Consider the following 16,123-nt stretch of genomic DNA (forward strand, 5'->3'; position numbering starts at 1 on the left):
TTTATCTGGGGAAAACTTGTAAAATGTGCAGGGGCAGGGATACTTCAGGAGCAGGATTGGAAACCACTGGCATGTTTTACTGTGTCAAAGCTGAATGTGTGATTGCTTTTTTTTTTTTGTCTGTGGAGGTCCAAAAACCTGAGAGCACTAGTGAAAATGCTTTTTTGCATTATTTTTTAATTGTATTTAAAACAACAGTTTTCATTACAAATTATACAGTCATGTGAAAAAATAAGTACACCCCATGGAAATTGTTGGCTTTTTTGACATATTTGGACAAGCAAACATTTTATCATCTTTGAAACAGTGCCTGTTAATAAAGGTGATATACTTGAATAAAAGCATAACGAAAATGGCCTCAGTAGCTAGTTTTGCCCCCTTTAGCGGAAATAACTTCTTGTAGTCGTTTTGCATAATTGTCTACAAGTCTCTGACATCAGCTTACTGGAATCTTTTTTTACCACTCTTCCATGCAATATTCATTCAGTTGCAAGGTGTTTGAGGGTTTTCTTGCATGTATTGCCAGTTTCAAATCCCCCTACAAGATTTCAATGGATTCAAATCCAGGCTTTGATTAGGCCATTTCATAACCCTCCATTTCTTATTTCTGAGCCATTCCTTGGTGGATTTGCTAATGTGCTTAGGATCATTATCCTGTTGAAAGGTCCACTTTCGGTTCAACTACAACTTTCGGACAGATGGCCTCACATTCTCTTCAAGCACTCTATTATATGAAGCAGAATTCATAGTTGAATCAATAAACGCAAGCTGTCCAGTCACTGAGGCAGTGAAGCAACCCCAAACCATAACATTTCCACCACCGTGCTTTACTGTTACTGTGGCCAAACAGCTCTATCTTTGATTTGTCTGTCCATAGCACATTATTCCAAAATGCTTGGTCTTTGCCTATATGCTCATTGGCAAATTATAGTCTTGCAAAGGCTTTTTCCTGGCACGCCTCCCATGCAGGTCAAATTTGTGCAATTTCTTTCTGATTGTAGAAGCATATACTTTGACACCAACAGTTGCAAGACTTACTAGCAGATCCTGTGATGAAATTTTGCGGTTCTCGGAGACTTCTTTTTGCATCAGAACGTCTGCGCTAGGGCTGAATGTGCTGGGACGGCCAGTCCTGGACTAACTGGCAGTCGTTTGAAATCTGCACCGTTTGTAGATGATTTTCCTTACAAATTTTCCTTACATCAAATTATTTGATGCATTTCAAATAATTTGGAGATCTTTTTAAATTCCTTGCCTGACTCATAGGCATCCACAACCTATTTTGTAGAACTCTTTAGATCTTGGCATGATGACACCACACACCTCAATAACAAAAGGAACACCAGATATTACATATGAAAGGGGTTTAAATAAGACCCCTCTAGGGCAGGTGATTGAGTCTCATGGCTTCTCATCTCATTGCTATGCTGATGACACCCAGCTCTACTTGTCCTTTAAGTCTGACGATCCATCCGTCTGTGCATGTATCTCTGCTTGCCTGTCGGACATCTCGGTCTGGATGAGGGAACACCACCTTAAGCTCAACCTGGCAAAATCTGAGCTTCTCGTCATCCCAGCCTGTCCCTCAATCAACCACAACCTCACTGTACAGCTCGGCTCAACCACACTCAAGCCAACCAGCACGGCCAGGAACCTTGGGGTGATTCTCGATGACAGCTTGACCTTTACAGACCACATCTCAACAACTGCAAGGTCCTGTAGGTTCATCCTGTACAACTTCGAGAAAATCAGACCCTACCTCACCAAATAGGCTACACAGATACTAGTCCAGGCTCTTGTTATCTCAAAACTGGACTACTGCAACTCACTACTCTCGGGCCTTCTGGCCACCTCCATCAAACCCCTTCTATTAATTCAGAATGCAGCAGCACGCCTCGTCTTCAACCAGCCCAAGAGAACCCATGTCACACCCCTCTTCATCTTGCTTCCTTTAGCCGCCCGCATCAAATTCAAGGCCTTGATGCTCACCGACAAAACGTTGTCTGGAACAGCACCCTCCTACTTCAACTCTCTCCTGAAGGCTTATGTTCCCTAATGCAATCTGCGATCAATCAACGACCGCTGCTTAGTAGTACCTACTCAGCATGGCTCAAGGTCCCTTCCAAGAACATTCAAACTAACTGTTCCTCAGTGGTGGAATGAACTTCCAACCTCAATCCGGACAGCAGAATCTCTCACCATCTTCAAAAAACAGCTAAAGACCCAGCTCTTAAATGAACACCTAACCAACCCATAAAAAAAATAAATACAAATTTACTCTGGCACTTACACCTCTACTCTGCGCACTTTGCTTCTTCTGGAACTCAATTAATGGATCTTGTATGGTAGCATTACTTGTATTGTTCTCTGCTTGATATATCGCTTTGCTTGTATTTTCTCATTTGTAATTCGCTTTGGATAAAAGCATCTGCTAAATGAATAAATGTAAATGTAAAGACAAGTTCCACCTGCACTCCCTAATCAGGTTTTAATGACTGGAATGTTGAACACCTGATTCAAATTTGTGGATTTTAAGGTGTGATAAATGTAGGGGTGTACTTACTTTTTACATGTGACTAATCTGGGTTTTTTTTTTTGTTCATTTAAATTGTGAAAATTACTTCAAAATGTAAATTTTATGTCATCTGATAGTGTATCAACTTTATTAATAGGCACTGTTTCAAAGAGGATCAAATGTTTGCTTGTCCAAATGCGTCAAAAAAACCCCCAACAATTTCCATGGGGCGTACATTTTCACATGACTATATTATTGACAACAACTTGAGTGAAAAGTATAAACTTTTTATTTACATGAATTTCAGCTTTTTAGTGTTTGGTATGTCCTTGTTTTGCTTTAATCATGGACTGGCATGGACTCCACAAGTTTGTGCAAAACCTTATGATCCATTTTAGATCAAATCCATCAGAGTGTCATCTGAGCACAAGCTTCAGTAGGAGAGATTCGGCATGTGGAAAATCTGACCTTGTGTACAAAGCAGTTAACATTAACATCACAAATTTGCTTACCTTTAAGTAGAGGTCTAGAAATAGTGCAGTATCTTGAATATTAAATATTCAAGATATTGTACTTTTACTTTATTTGTTTTAATTATTTCAAAATCCTAAAACCTTCTGTTTAATTCCAGTTAAAAAATAAAAATCCCAGATTATCCCAGTGTGCTGTCAGACTTTTGGACCGCACTGTATACTATTAAACGTGTCTTTCCCCTGCCAGCACTGCAGTATATAGGCCATGTTAATAGCACCTGGAGTGTAGACATGCTGTACATGTTTTGATAATTGTGTAGAGCAGTGCACCTCCACCTTTCCTGAATTGCAAGACATTATCATAATTGAGAGTCGGTGCTGAGCATGAAATTGCTCTGCTGCTGCAGCGTTTGTGTGACTCAGTATATGCGTTAATGCATAAGCTTCAGTGAGAGAATTAAACACACCTCTGCCTCCTTCCTTACTTCAGAAAGAAGAGAAGATCAACCACAAGGTCCTTTAGGACTCAGTATGTGCATGGCTCACAGAGAAGCCAGACTACTAACGATTATCAATATTGTGATTACTCTGATTATACACACAGAGGCAAGTCGACATGTAATGCATAGTCAGTGTGGCAATGCCTAACTCTATACTGTAATGCAGTCTGCAGAATATTAGATACTAACTGATATTGATTCTCAGTCTGCTTTGTCGTTCACTGGTTTAAAACAAGGATGCTCCTGATCTCATTCTAATCTCATCGTAACATAATTGAACCACAACAAAATCTACTTACACTAATGGCATTTATGCATTTACACTCTTAGAAAAAGGGTTCCTCAAGGGTTCTTTGTTAAAGAGAATGGTTATATATAGAACTGTGAATTAAGAAAATGGTTGGGAATTTTTGCTATTCAAATTATATTTATAGTTGCCTCCACAAGGTCAGTTATTTTATTCTCTCTTGCATTTAAATGAATTAATCATCTTACTTAGGAAAAAACAAACAGTTAACAACACTTACTACACATTTACATTTATTCATTTAGCAGATGCTTTTATCCAAAGCGACTTACAAATGAGGAAATGCAAGCGAAAAAACATGTTTACTTTAACCAGTTAACCTAATAGCCTTTGCTTAAAAGCAGAAGTGAGGTAGAAACACAGGCGAAACATACTGAATGCTTATGTGTTGTTTTGCACTGAAGATGTGTTGCATTGGGGGGAGTGGCAGCATGGGATGAATATGGGAAGTCTTATTTATTTTTTAATTAAGGCATTATGTAGTAGCAGTGGGGTATCACCATATTGTTTCATGAATGTGAAGTAACATTAATTAGACAGCTAGCTAAACTATATTCTAGCTTTCTAGTTAAACTTACTGAATTTTTTATCTAGATTAATATCTTTTTAATTAAGGAGTTTTTTTGTTTTTTTTTTAAACAAACATTTTATTTAGCTTTTTAATGTAATCTTTTTATATGTTTTCTGTTGAAGTTTTGAGTTCAATCTAGAATAGGCACCTGGACAGAACATTGTAGACACGATCAGTTTCAGGTAATTGACTGCAATATTTTTTTTAAATACTATTCGCTGGTATTAGTTGTGCTGTCATAAGTGTGTTTTACGTTATTTGTAGGTTTTTATGTACATTTGGTAAGAGAATTTGGTGAGAAAATGCAGTGGACTGACAAAATGTCTGAAGGGAAAGTCAAAACAGAAGAATGATTGTAGAGCTTCCAAGCAACTGAGCAACAATCTCAGTCTTTTCACTTTTAAATATTTCTAATTGTTTTTGCCAACCTGCATTTTTTTCATTCATCTTAAGTGAAATTTGAAGGTTGTTTTCTTGACATTTTGATGTTTGACAGCAATATATATATATATATATATATATATATATATATATATATATATATATATATATAATCTGGATGACAACATTGAGCCTTTGTTTTATGAAGTGTGCGTACAGTAAAATTATCATGAATGAGATATCAAATTACAAAAGGAAAAAATTACGATCTTTTTCTGTATTTAATTTTTACTTGCAAAATTAAGAAAACATGGTTCCTTAAAGATTAGATTGGTTATACAGCAGGTTCCATATAGCAATCTAAAGGTTCTTTATGGAATCTATTGTATATTATTTTTTATACCATAGCAGTGCTGAATTCTTGAAGGTGTGTTTTATTTGTGTAACAGCTCGTCTCAGACAGTAGTTTTGGCTGTAACATAAACAAGAGGTGTACATTAATATACTCGCCCTAATAGTTGCTTCTACAGTAACAGCTCATACAGAGGGATGTATGGATGACGCTCCATATAATCTAAGATTAATAGTAAACATTTCTTTTAAACATCGTATAAATTTCGGAATCAGCATTGATCTCCATTTCCCAGAGTACACCACAGATCTTAAGCCACACGCTCCATGTCATGTTCACACTCAACATGGTTTACTAACTGTTTGAACCTGGAGTCAATCAAACAGACACACACACACACACACACACACACACACACACACACACACACACACACACACATATATATATATATATATATATATATATATATATATATATATATATATATATATATATATATATATATATATATCCTGCTGTATTCTGACTCTTGCTGTATTCTGACTTTTTCCGCCTACCACCTGCACTCTGAACTCTTGATCTTTGCTTGTTTTTTTCTCACTTTTATGTTTTTGCTCTGTTGTGTAGTTGATTTTCTTAAGCCAGTCTACATGGCAGAAAAACATATGCACACATGCGCGCACATGCACACACACACACACACACACACACACACACACACACACACCAGTTATTCTGTTCCTAAAAGAATTTATATTAAAGAAAGTTATATACAGTATGTCACGTATCGGGAAACTTTGGACTCCACTTCCCATCAGCCACTGCACTGCTCTAGTTGTCACATGACCACCTGCACCTGATTCATGTTTTGGTTAATGAGCACTCATGTGTATATATAGTCCTTGTCTGCACCATTAGCTGGTCTTTTGTTGTCTAAGACTCACGTTGTTTATGTCTCGGTGTTTGTTTCGTGCCACAGTGTGTTTCCAAGTTGTCATAGTGTATTCGTTTCTTAGTACGTTTCCTTCAATAAATGTCATTATCTGCACCTGCTTCTGGCTCGACCTCGAATTGTGACACAGTCATGCTTGAAAGTTTGGGAACCCTTTAGAATTTTCTGTATATCTGCATAAATATGACCTAAAACAATTTTCACACGAATCCTAAAAATAGACAAATACACCTGATTAAACAAATGAGACAAAATATTATACTTGGTCATATTATACTTGATCATAAATGATCCAATATTTCATATCTGTCAGTGGCAAAAGTATGTGAACCTCTAGGATTAGCAGATAATTTGAAGGTGAAATTAGAGTCAGGTGTTTTCAATCAATGGGATGACAATCAGGTGTGAGTGAGCACCCTGTTTTATTTAAAGGACAGGGCTCTATCTAAAGAGTTTGTACTCCACCAATCCACAGTCAGACAAATTGTGTACAAATGGAAGAAATTCAAGACAATTGTTACCCTCTCTAGGAGTGTTCAACCAACAAAGATTACTCCAAGAGCAAGATGTGTAATAGTCCACAAGGTCACAAAGGAACCCAGGGTAACTTCTAAGCATCCAAAGGCCTCTCTCACATTGGCTAACGCTAATGTTCATGAGTCCATCATCAGAAGAACACTGAACAACAATGCCGTTCAACAATGGGTCACACCAGATACTGATAGCAAAGGTTGGCATACTTTTGCCACTCACAGACATGTAATATTAGGAATTTTTCTTAGTAAGTAAATGAGCAAGTATACTATTTTGTCTCATTTGTTTAATTGGATCGCTTTGTCTACTTTTAGGACTTGTGTGAAAATCAGATGATGTTTTAGGTCATATTTATGCAGAAATGTAAAATATTCTAAAGGGTTCAGATTTTCAAGCACCATTGTGTATAGTTTATATAGTTTATTCTTTCAAAGACATACAGGCATCCAAGGTCAATGTTATTGTGTAAGATAGTAGCACATTTCTGCTGTTTATGCTGTTTTTATTGCTAGTTCATACTGTCCTGAGCAGGGACTCAGGAAGGCGTTTTACATTGTGGGCGCTGACATTTTAAGCAGCATACAGTACATGTGGTGTGAGCTATGATGTCACACTCAAATGACAGTCAAATAATTTTTCTTTTACTGAAGAATGTGTTCCTTATAATGATTACCACAGCATGGTTGAATTCTCAAATCAGAAGGTGTTAATTACTTTTCTGTAGCAGGATGAAACTATTATGACTGTAACATAGATAATAGGTTTATATTTAGGCCCTCGTTGTAATACGCTATCCTTCTTATAACAGCTCATTCACAGGGCCTGACATGGTGGACGCTTTATATAATCACACAATAATAAACTGATTATTGTTATATAACAAAGAAAAGTGGGTAATCTTTGATATGGTGAATTTTTCTGTTAGGAGATGTTTATTTGACAATTATGGAACGAGTGTCATAGCTTTGTAAAAGTAGAGCTATATATAGTCGTTCTCTACCCAGCCTTTCTTTTTTTAAGTTAATGAGACAAAAACGCTGCTTGTCATGTTACAGATGTTACGGAAACTCCTCTGTATTGAAATCTCAAGTCTCAAGGATGTTCTGTAACAACTATGAACAGATAATAAGTGCCATTAATGAAGTATATCGTTCATTAATTATTTAAATATTGTAATCATTGGAAATTCGCTGTAGTATAAAAAGAATGATATCTCTCACATTTGAACTAAAATAAAAATACTATAAATACACAATTTTAAAGTTTGTATAGCTTACTTCTTTATGAGTTTATCTATCTATTAATGTTATGTTCACAGTTGAAGCACGAGGTAAAATACATCAGAATAACAACAAAGTGACGTATATAACTGGAACCACTAATCAAATAATAATTATTAAAAGTATGTAAAATGTATATCAACATTTGTATGCTTTTATTCAATATTGTGTGTGGTAAGTCTATTGTAAAACAATTCACAGGAATAGACAAAGCACATTTTATGTAGATAATAATAAATAAATGAATTAGTCATTTTGATTATAATCAATTTGATCACGTACTCTGTTTGTCTAACATTCTGCCTCTCCAGCTCACTCCTGTTGGCACCACCATCTTCACTGGTTTCTCTGGAAACAACGGCGCCACTGACATCGACGATGGACCAAACGGGCAAATTGAATATGGCATCCAGTACAACCCGAATGACCCGGTAGAGTGCAGTTCAAATACTAAAATATCTATGTTCCGTCTTATGTGCAACAACGTTTATGAATTAATAATTCATGCTATGATACAATCTCTTTTCTTCTCTTGCTTTCTCTTTCTTAATCGTGGTTTCTTTCTCTCTCAGCTGTCAAACAGGACTGTTCAGGTGGCTAGCACACTGTCTGGTAATATTGTCCTTGCTGAGAGACTGAACTATGAAGAAAGGACACGCTACCTAATCATAGTCCAGGCCAATGTAAGAGCTTTTACAGTTATCGTTACATTATGATGTTCCCCCATCTATAATTAATCATAGGCTTTTAGGCTAACAGGGATCCAAGCTTTCCATAAGCTCAATGTATTTTTATTTAATTGTCCTATTTATTTTTAGGTAACAGCATATGTTAAATTGTGGTGATTTATTTGTGAAATCTTCCATGTTGTCAAGGCTGATGCATTGTTCGAAATGCAGGGAAAGTGTCACTGCATTTGTTTTAAGGTGCCTGGTACTGTAGTTGTTTACTGGCTGATATTTTGCCAGAGCAAGTGTATTCATCATCATCTTTTAGTGCAGTCATTAGTGTTGAAATATTCCACACCTACATGACAGCATTTTGACAGTCTTAACAGAAAACATGAAGGAGGCTTTGTTCTACAACAAAAAATGGAACATGGGACATCATCTAGAAACTGAATCCTGGCTCCAAGCAGAAGCTTAGCACTACTAAGCTCCGCGCTCCTTTTAGTGTGCCCTTAGGCTGACCGTGTTACTCATTTTGATGTTACACCAGAGTAACTGAATAAATGCCTGGGCATGATTTCATAAAGCCAGGCAACCTGCAATTCTGCCTAATCAGTGTGGCTGCTCCATAAACTGTTTCTCCAATGAGCACACTACAGTGATTTCTGCAGAGAAAGATGATGATGACCTTACAGGCATAAAGATATTGTTCATAATTTACTAATCTTTTGCAACATTCTCACATTTATTTAAAACATTAAAAGTATAAATCTATATCTATCAAATTTTTGGACGTTGACGTAATTTCAATTCGTGTCAACCATATGAGCTGAAATGATTGTATAATAGTGCTTTATGGTATATCTGTATGGATGATTTCATAATAAATGCTAAGCATGCACACCCTTTAAAATATTTTTAAAACAGTGACTCTTTTTCAAAGCAAATTGTGTTTCCACACTGCTTATTGCTAAGATAAATTCTATTAACAGACCTTAACGTTAACTTTGAGTTTTGTTTGTTGTTTCAATTAACGAGTGCTTCCCCAAACCTTTCCTAACTAAAGCAGTATGTAATCATTTTCATAAACTAACAAGCAACTTGACCCATTTGTTATTTTTGCATGCAGTTCTACCTCAGACATGCAAAGGCTTCTAATTCTGCTGCTTTTTAATTTACTCTTCATCTAACAAAAAATAATGAACTCTAATTATTAAGTCCAGCCAGCTACATTATGACTTTACCAAATAAGCTCACGTGTCAGCTTGTTGTACACTGAACGACCGGAAACCCACATTACTGTAGTAACTCCATAGTTACTCTATAGTTCTAAATCCATTGTACTGTTGTAGATAATGGTCAGATTACTTACATTAATTAATTAATGTTTCAAACAACGAGATCCATATAATCCACTGAAATATGGAGGTTCACGGTATTTTCACCATGTTTTTATTCCTGTCTTAATGAACGATGGACTATTTTGAGTTGACGCTTTTGTGTTGGAAGCTTAAGGGCTCTAGCTCTTTTTTGTTGTTGTTGTTGTTTCTGTGGATGCATTGCTGTAGTGAACATTCTGCTCAAATCCATTTTGTGGTTTTGTAAGAATTTATTCAGAAGTAAAGCTTATTCAGTATTGCCTTTTTTTCACACACGCACTTACCGTACAGCTGTATAAGAGCCCAGTGGTGCGCTGTACTGATTGGGTACCCCTTCCTTCACCATGACGACAGACTACCTACAGCATCCACGAGTCACAATTTCAAATGACATGCTTTTGATTCTGTCTTGTACCTCAGGACAGGAGGGGAACTTCACTCACATTTAAAAAGCTTTCAGATATGTTCATTTCATCCATGGGTCGTTCAGCATTTAAGGTCTCTGTCAGAAAATGTGTGTGTGTGTGTTTGTCTGTGGTGGTTGGCTGACAAATTTTCTAAAAGCCTCATAAGTTTCAGGTGGTGAGAATGCATATTACTGGAATGCACTTAGCAAGACCATGAAAAAAGTCCATTATAGGTGACTGAATAAATCTGTCCACTTTTTCCCCCTCTCCATGCTTTTGTTCTCTTTTGTAGCACATTGTTAACCCAAGAGACCTGCAATAATTGATTGCAATGACATTCCTCCCCAGATCAACCTGAGGTCTAATACTTTGTTCAGGAGCAAATCTCACAGAAACTCTGCAGTTCTGCTGTGCACTTTGCCTTTTACACAAAACTTTCTCACATTTAACACATTGTATGTCATTTTTTTTAACCATTATGTTTTATTAGGACTAAAATGACTCATTTTGGAAAACCTACAAAAACTTATTTTTCTGACATGAAAATGTATGAGTCTGGCTCAAATTCTCTGATTAATATTATCAATCATTTGAAAAGAAAAATTGTGTTTATATTATGTTCAAGTTATTTCAACCTGAGAGAATCATTATGATTTTTTTCACCTCTATAATTTTCCCTCTGCCTATTAATTGCACACACAAGCAGTGCACTCATGCTTTATACACCGCTTCACTCAGGTGTAGCCCCAAGAATGTAGTGATTTGTATACAAGTGAAATGTTGTGACTTGTATACAAGTGACTTGTATATTAGGGATGAGCGATATTGACTTAGAACTATATCACAATATTTTCTGGTATTTATTGCGTTAACGATATCAGTGGCGATATAAATATAGTATCATTAACCACTGTTTTTAGCTGCAAGTGACAAGCTTCATGCAGTCTTGAGAGCCTCAGAAACACAAACATTGATCTAAAAGTAAAACTGATTTTCTGTAACCAAACCAGTTCCAGATTGTAGAGGTAGCTCCTGGTTTAGTGATAAACTCCTCCTCAGCCTTAAGCCGTACTTGTTTTCGCTCTGCACGTGAGCTGCGAATGGGTCACACACAGAAATACATCATCATCTAGGCTTTATCGTTAGTATCGCGGGAAGACTCCTTCTTATTGTGGGGAGAATTTCTACTGGTATATCGCACACGATAAGATTTCACCCATCCCTACTGTATATCTATGTGAACATTGATTGTGTTGCTAATAATTGATATAGAGATAAGATGTGTATGTGGTGTAATTGGGTTGGTATAAAATCAGAAAAAGTGGGCTGGGTTAGTGGATCCTAGAAAACAGTGCAACAGAACTGAACTGAACTGAATAGAACTCTAAGGATAAACTGCAGCTGATGTTTGTGTGTGTGTGTGTGTGTGTGTGTGTGTGTGTGTGTTTGCGCATTTTGCAGGATCGTGCTCCATATCCAGCCAGCCGGCACACTGCTACTACAACGATGACTCTGGATGTATTAGATGGAGATGACCTGGGTCCCATGTTCCTGCCCTGCGTTCTGGTCAATAACACGCGAGACTGCAGCCCTGTCATATATCATGCCGTCATTCCTGAACTCATAGACCCGGTGAGAACTCAACCCATGCAACACTGCTTCTGCTACAGTATGAGTACAGCAGTGACATGCTTGGTTTTCTATTAGCTGTTTAAAAACTTTCTGGCATGTCACTGACAGGGAGTGCAAAAAAAAAAAAGAAGCCTCAAACAGCCATTACAAAGCAATGATAAGCTTCATCTCACCAGCAAAAACACAACGCTCATGTACAGCTGAAGGCCATCTCGTCATTTTCCATGAAGAGCTGCTATGTCTGTTCTGAACCGGCCTTGGATCTATTCATGTGGGTGTAGAGATGTTTTCTAGGGTTCAGCTTAAAGCTCCAGTAACCTGGGGGACAGAATGTGTTATTACGTTTGTACATTTTCTATGTAAACAAGTCCAACAGAATATTATACACGTTTAATACATTTATAGGAAAACAGGCAGGTGATAATCTTTGCATTACATTATTAAGACCCAAGAAAATCCACCATGTCTTATGTAGTTAATGGTGCTCTGGCTGAATTTGGCCTCTAGCAGTTACAAAGTGAACTGCTGTACATAATCTACATTGTCTGGTGAGGTTTATCCATGATAGTTTAGTAGCTAGCAAACTTACCATCTTCTCTTCTTCCTCTCTACCATTGTGTTTTGCAACTTAAGACAAAAATATTCATCAAACAGGCTATTTCACATGTCATTGGACCTCTTGGGTACCCACCTACTCTTGGTCATGGACAATTCCATGATTCATTAGCCAATCTTGTTCAGTAGTTTATAAGCACCAGTAATATCATTCTGCTTGGTCAGTTTTTGTCAAGTTAATATTAAACGAATGAAATATAACAAAAAACGTACTGATTTGTTGCTGCAGTCATTCGTTTGAACAGTTTATCATTTTATAACATGAATCATCACATTATATGTTCATTAGAAGTGTAGCTAATTGGGTTTCCAGCTTCCTCCCCTTTGCAGTCGCAGATTTGTATAGTGGAATATGCCTTTTAAGACAATTATGAAGATTTCTGTCTTGGAATCTTTCACATGCTTTTTTAACACAATTAAAGCACACATCCCTATCACCAAAACATTTAGTACTAAATTCTTAGCTTTACTGTAAAGATGAAGGATGTAAACACGGCCAAGGAGTTTATATTGTTCCCCTGATATTTCTATTATTTGTAATAATAAAACTAGTAATGCATCAATATCAACCTGTCCAATACTGTGCTCATTCCCTTACTGTACTAATTAAAAATGCTCTTATACTAACATCTGATACCATGTTACACTATGTGACATAAATCTAAGGTACCTTGTCTCGCTAATGATCAGTTAACACAAAATGACAGAAATCTGGATACACACAAAATGGCCAAAAGTATGTGGACACCTGCACATCATGCCCATATGTGCCCATTCCAAAACCAAGGGCATCAACATGGAGTTGGCCCTCCCTTTGCTGTTATAACAGTCTCCAGTCTAATGAGAAGGCTTTCCATTAGATTTTGGAATGTGGCTCATTCAGCCACAAGCGCAATAGTGAGGTCAAGCATTGATTTCAAGTGCGAAGGCCTGGTGCGCATTTGGCGTTCCATTTATCCCAAAAGTGTTCAGTAGGGTTGAGGTCAGGGCTCTGGCCACCCAAGCTTTGTCTTTACAAACCTTACATTGTGCATGGGGCATTGTCATTCCGAAACCGGTTTAGGCCCTTTAGTTCCAGTGAAGAGAAATCTTAACTCTACAGTATCTAAAGACAATCTAGACCAGGGGTATCCAGTCTTATCCACAAAGGGTCTGTGTTGGTGCAAGTTTTCATTCCAATCAAGCAGGAACCACACCTGATTCCACCTGTTTAATCAATTGGTCTTGGCTTTCAATAGACTCCTGCTTGGTTGGAATGAAAATCAGCTGTCCCTTTCTGGATAAGTTTGGACACCCCTGACCTGGACATGTGTACTTCCTACTTTGTGGCAGAAGTTTGAGGAAGGCCCACATACAGTATGGGTGATGGTCAGGTGTCTGCATAGTTTTGGCCTTATAGTGTATTTCACGATTACTGATCAAGCAGAGTAGACTGGTAACTGTGCTCTGATGCAATGTCAGGAGAACATACAAGAAGTTTCCTACAATATAAGTAACCAGATAAAGCATTTTCATGATGTTTAAACAGTATCTTTTTTAGAGACCACAAGGACAGCCGACCAGAGGGCATAAAATTGTCATTAAAAATGGCTGTGAACTGAATGCACAGAAGTGTATTCCCGAGTGTGGAGCAGTGAAGGCAGTGTGCAGAGAAACTCACATAACATATGAGATTGCTTCAGTTCTGTGAGCACTGCTCTATACTAAAGATACAGTTTAAACGGCGTGACATCTTCAACATAAATGTCATCATGATGACATCATTGCTAGCAGCACACAATAGCAGGTAACATAAACAGAGATAAATAAAATAGTCCATATCCCTGATTGCTTAATGCTATTAATGTTGTTCATCTTTGTATCAATATTGAAGTCTTTAAAACATGTACTGAAAAAAGGCATCCCTAATAAAAACTATTTAAACCAGATACAGTACGAGTTATAATGTGATAAACGCTGATCACATTTATGAGGAATGCTGTCACTTTGGAAAAAAGGCATTGGGCAATAGGAAAGCTTTCCCGATGGAAGGATAAGAATGAAGAGTGGACATACAGTAGTAGGTGAAAGAGAAAGAATTGTAAGATGTTGCAGCACTAACTTCAATTTAAATCACAGACCTTACTGTTGTTTAATTGCACAGTAGATGGAATCAGGAATTACAGCACCATACAATGTAGAAAATGTCAAGGCAAGTGGTTTTATTGTCATTTCAGCCATATATACAGCTGGTACAGTATACCGTGAAATGAAACAGCATTCCTCCAGGACCATGGTGCTGCAGAAAACAACACACTCACCACATGGGACGACACAGAACTAAATACGATCTACACATTTCTACATAAAGTGCATGTGTAGACGTGTGCTAACAATACAGGACAGTAGAGTAACTACTAAAACAGGACAATAGGCACAGTAAGTGACAGTGTAGCGCCGAACAGTACACAGTTTTAGTGTGGAAGAGTCCGATATAACCGGTAGTGCAAAAGAGTAACAATATCATTAAAAAACACTGTGAATGTAAACATAACATGTTATGACTTAGTCTTCAGCAGATTAGCTTATAGCAAATATGGACGTAGCAGTTAGTGCAGTAGCAGCTAGGTAAAGTGTATAATAGTGACAATAAATTAAATACAATATTTTTATCAATACAGTAGCAGCAAAAAATGCAACAGTCAGTGCAAGAATGTGCAAATATTGCAGTGGGACTGGGATGTTGTTCAGTTCAGAGAGTGTGTGTGTTGTGTGTGTGTGTGTGTGGGGGGGGGGGGCTTTGCGGATGCAGTGTGTGGTGTAAATGTCTATGATGGAGGGAAGAGAGACGATGATCTTCTTAGCTGTCCTCACTATCTGCTGGAGGGTCTTGCGATCCGATATGGTGCAATTTCCAAACCAGACAGTGCTGCAGCTGCTCACGATGCTCTCAGTGGTTCCTCTGTAGAACATGGTGTGGATGAGGGGTGGGAGATGGGTTTTCTTCAGCCTTCTCATAAAGTAGAGAAAGCGGTTTATTTAAGAGTTATATGAAGTTTACTTCAAACCCAAGCTTCTAAATTGCATTGTTGTACACATCCACAATTCCGGTGTGAGTTAGTGATTATTAGATAAACAACCAGCCTGGATGAATGCCAAGCCAATAAGGGTGTAATGTTGATACATTCGCTACTGTGATCTCTTTTTTTTTTTTTTGTGCAGAGTGCAGCCAAAACATTTTACAAGAGCATAATGTAGAGAGAAGTGCACTGAGGAGAGCAAGCATCAATCCTTTATCAAATCCTTCACTGGCCACCAGAGAGGATGATAGTGGTGCTTCAGGACAGGAAGGGTTTTGGAGCTAGAGTAGATGGATGTGAGATCCTCCAGCAGAGAACAGAGGGACACACACTGTAAATAAATAACTGCTATTTCTGTTGTTTGCTCGGGTGCATCATATTTTATGGAAAACTGTTTACAGCTGGCTAAGTATGGAGATTTGGGGAGATGCTCACAAAGGCAGCCTCTACTTCTAGCTGTGCTCCACCCTGCTGTTTGCTACAGTGTGGATGTGT

The 16,123-nt window shown here is 37.6% G+C and overlaps 1 protein-coding gene across 1 annotated transcript in view; it reads left to right on the plus strand.

Moving 5' to 3' along the window:
• pcdh15a (protocadherin-related 15a) overlaps positions 1-16,123 on the plus strand; it is a 213,709-nt gene that overhangs the window by 66,167 nt on the left and 131,419 nt on the right. The window contains exons 7-9 of the mRNA XM_053621203.1: positions 8,180-8,299; positions 8,441-8,551; positions 11,784-11,954. Of these exons, the coding sequence (XP_053477178.1) occupies positions 8,180-8,299; positions 8,441-8,551; positions 11,784-11,954 (402 nt within the window). The remainder of the gene's footprint in view (positions 1-8,179; positions 8,300-8,440; positions 8,552-11,783; positions 11,955-16,123) is intronic.

Source organism: Ictalurus furcatus, chromosome 3, assembly GCF_023375685.1.
Source record: "Ictalurus furcatus strain D&B chromosome 3, Billie_1.0, whole genome shotgun sequence".
Taxonomy (NCBI): domain Eukaryota; kingdom Metazoa; phylum Chordata; class Actinopteri; order Siluriformes; family Ictaluridae; genus Ictalurus; species Ictalurus furcatus.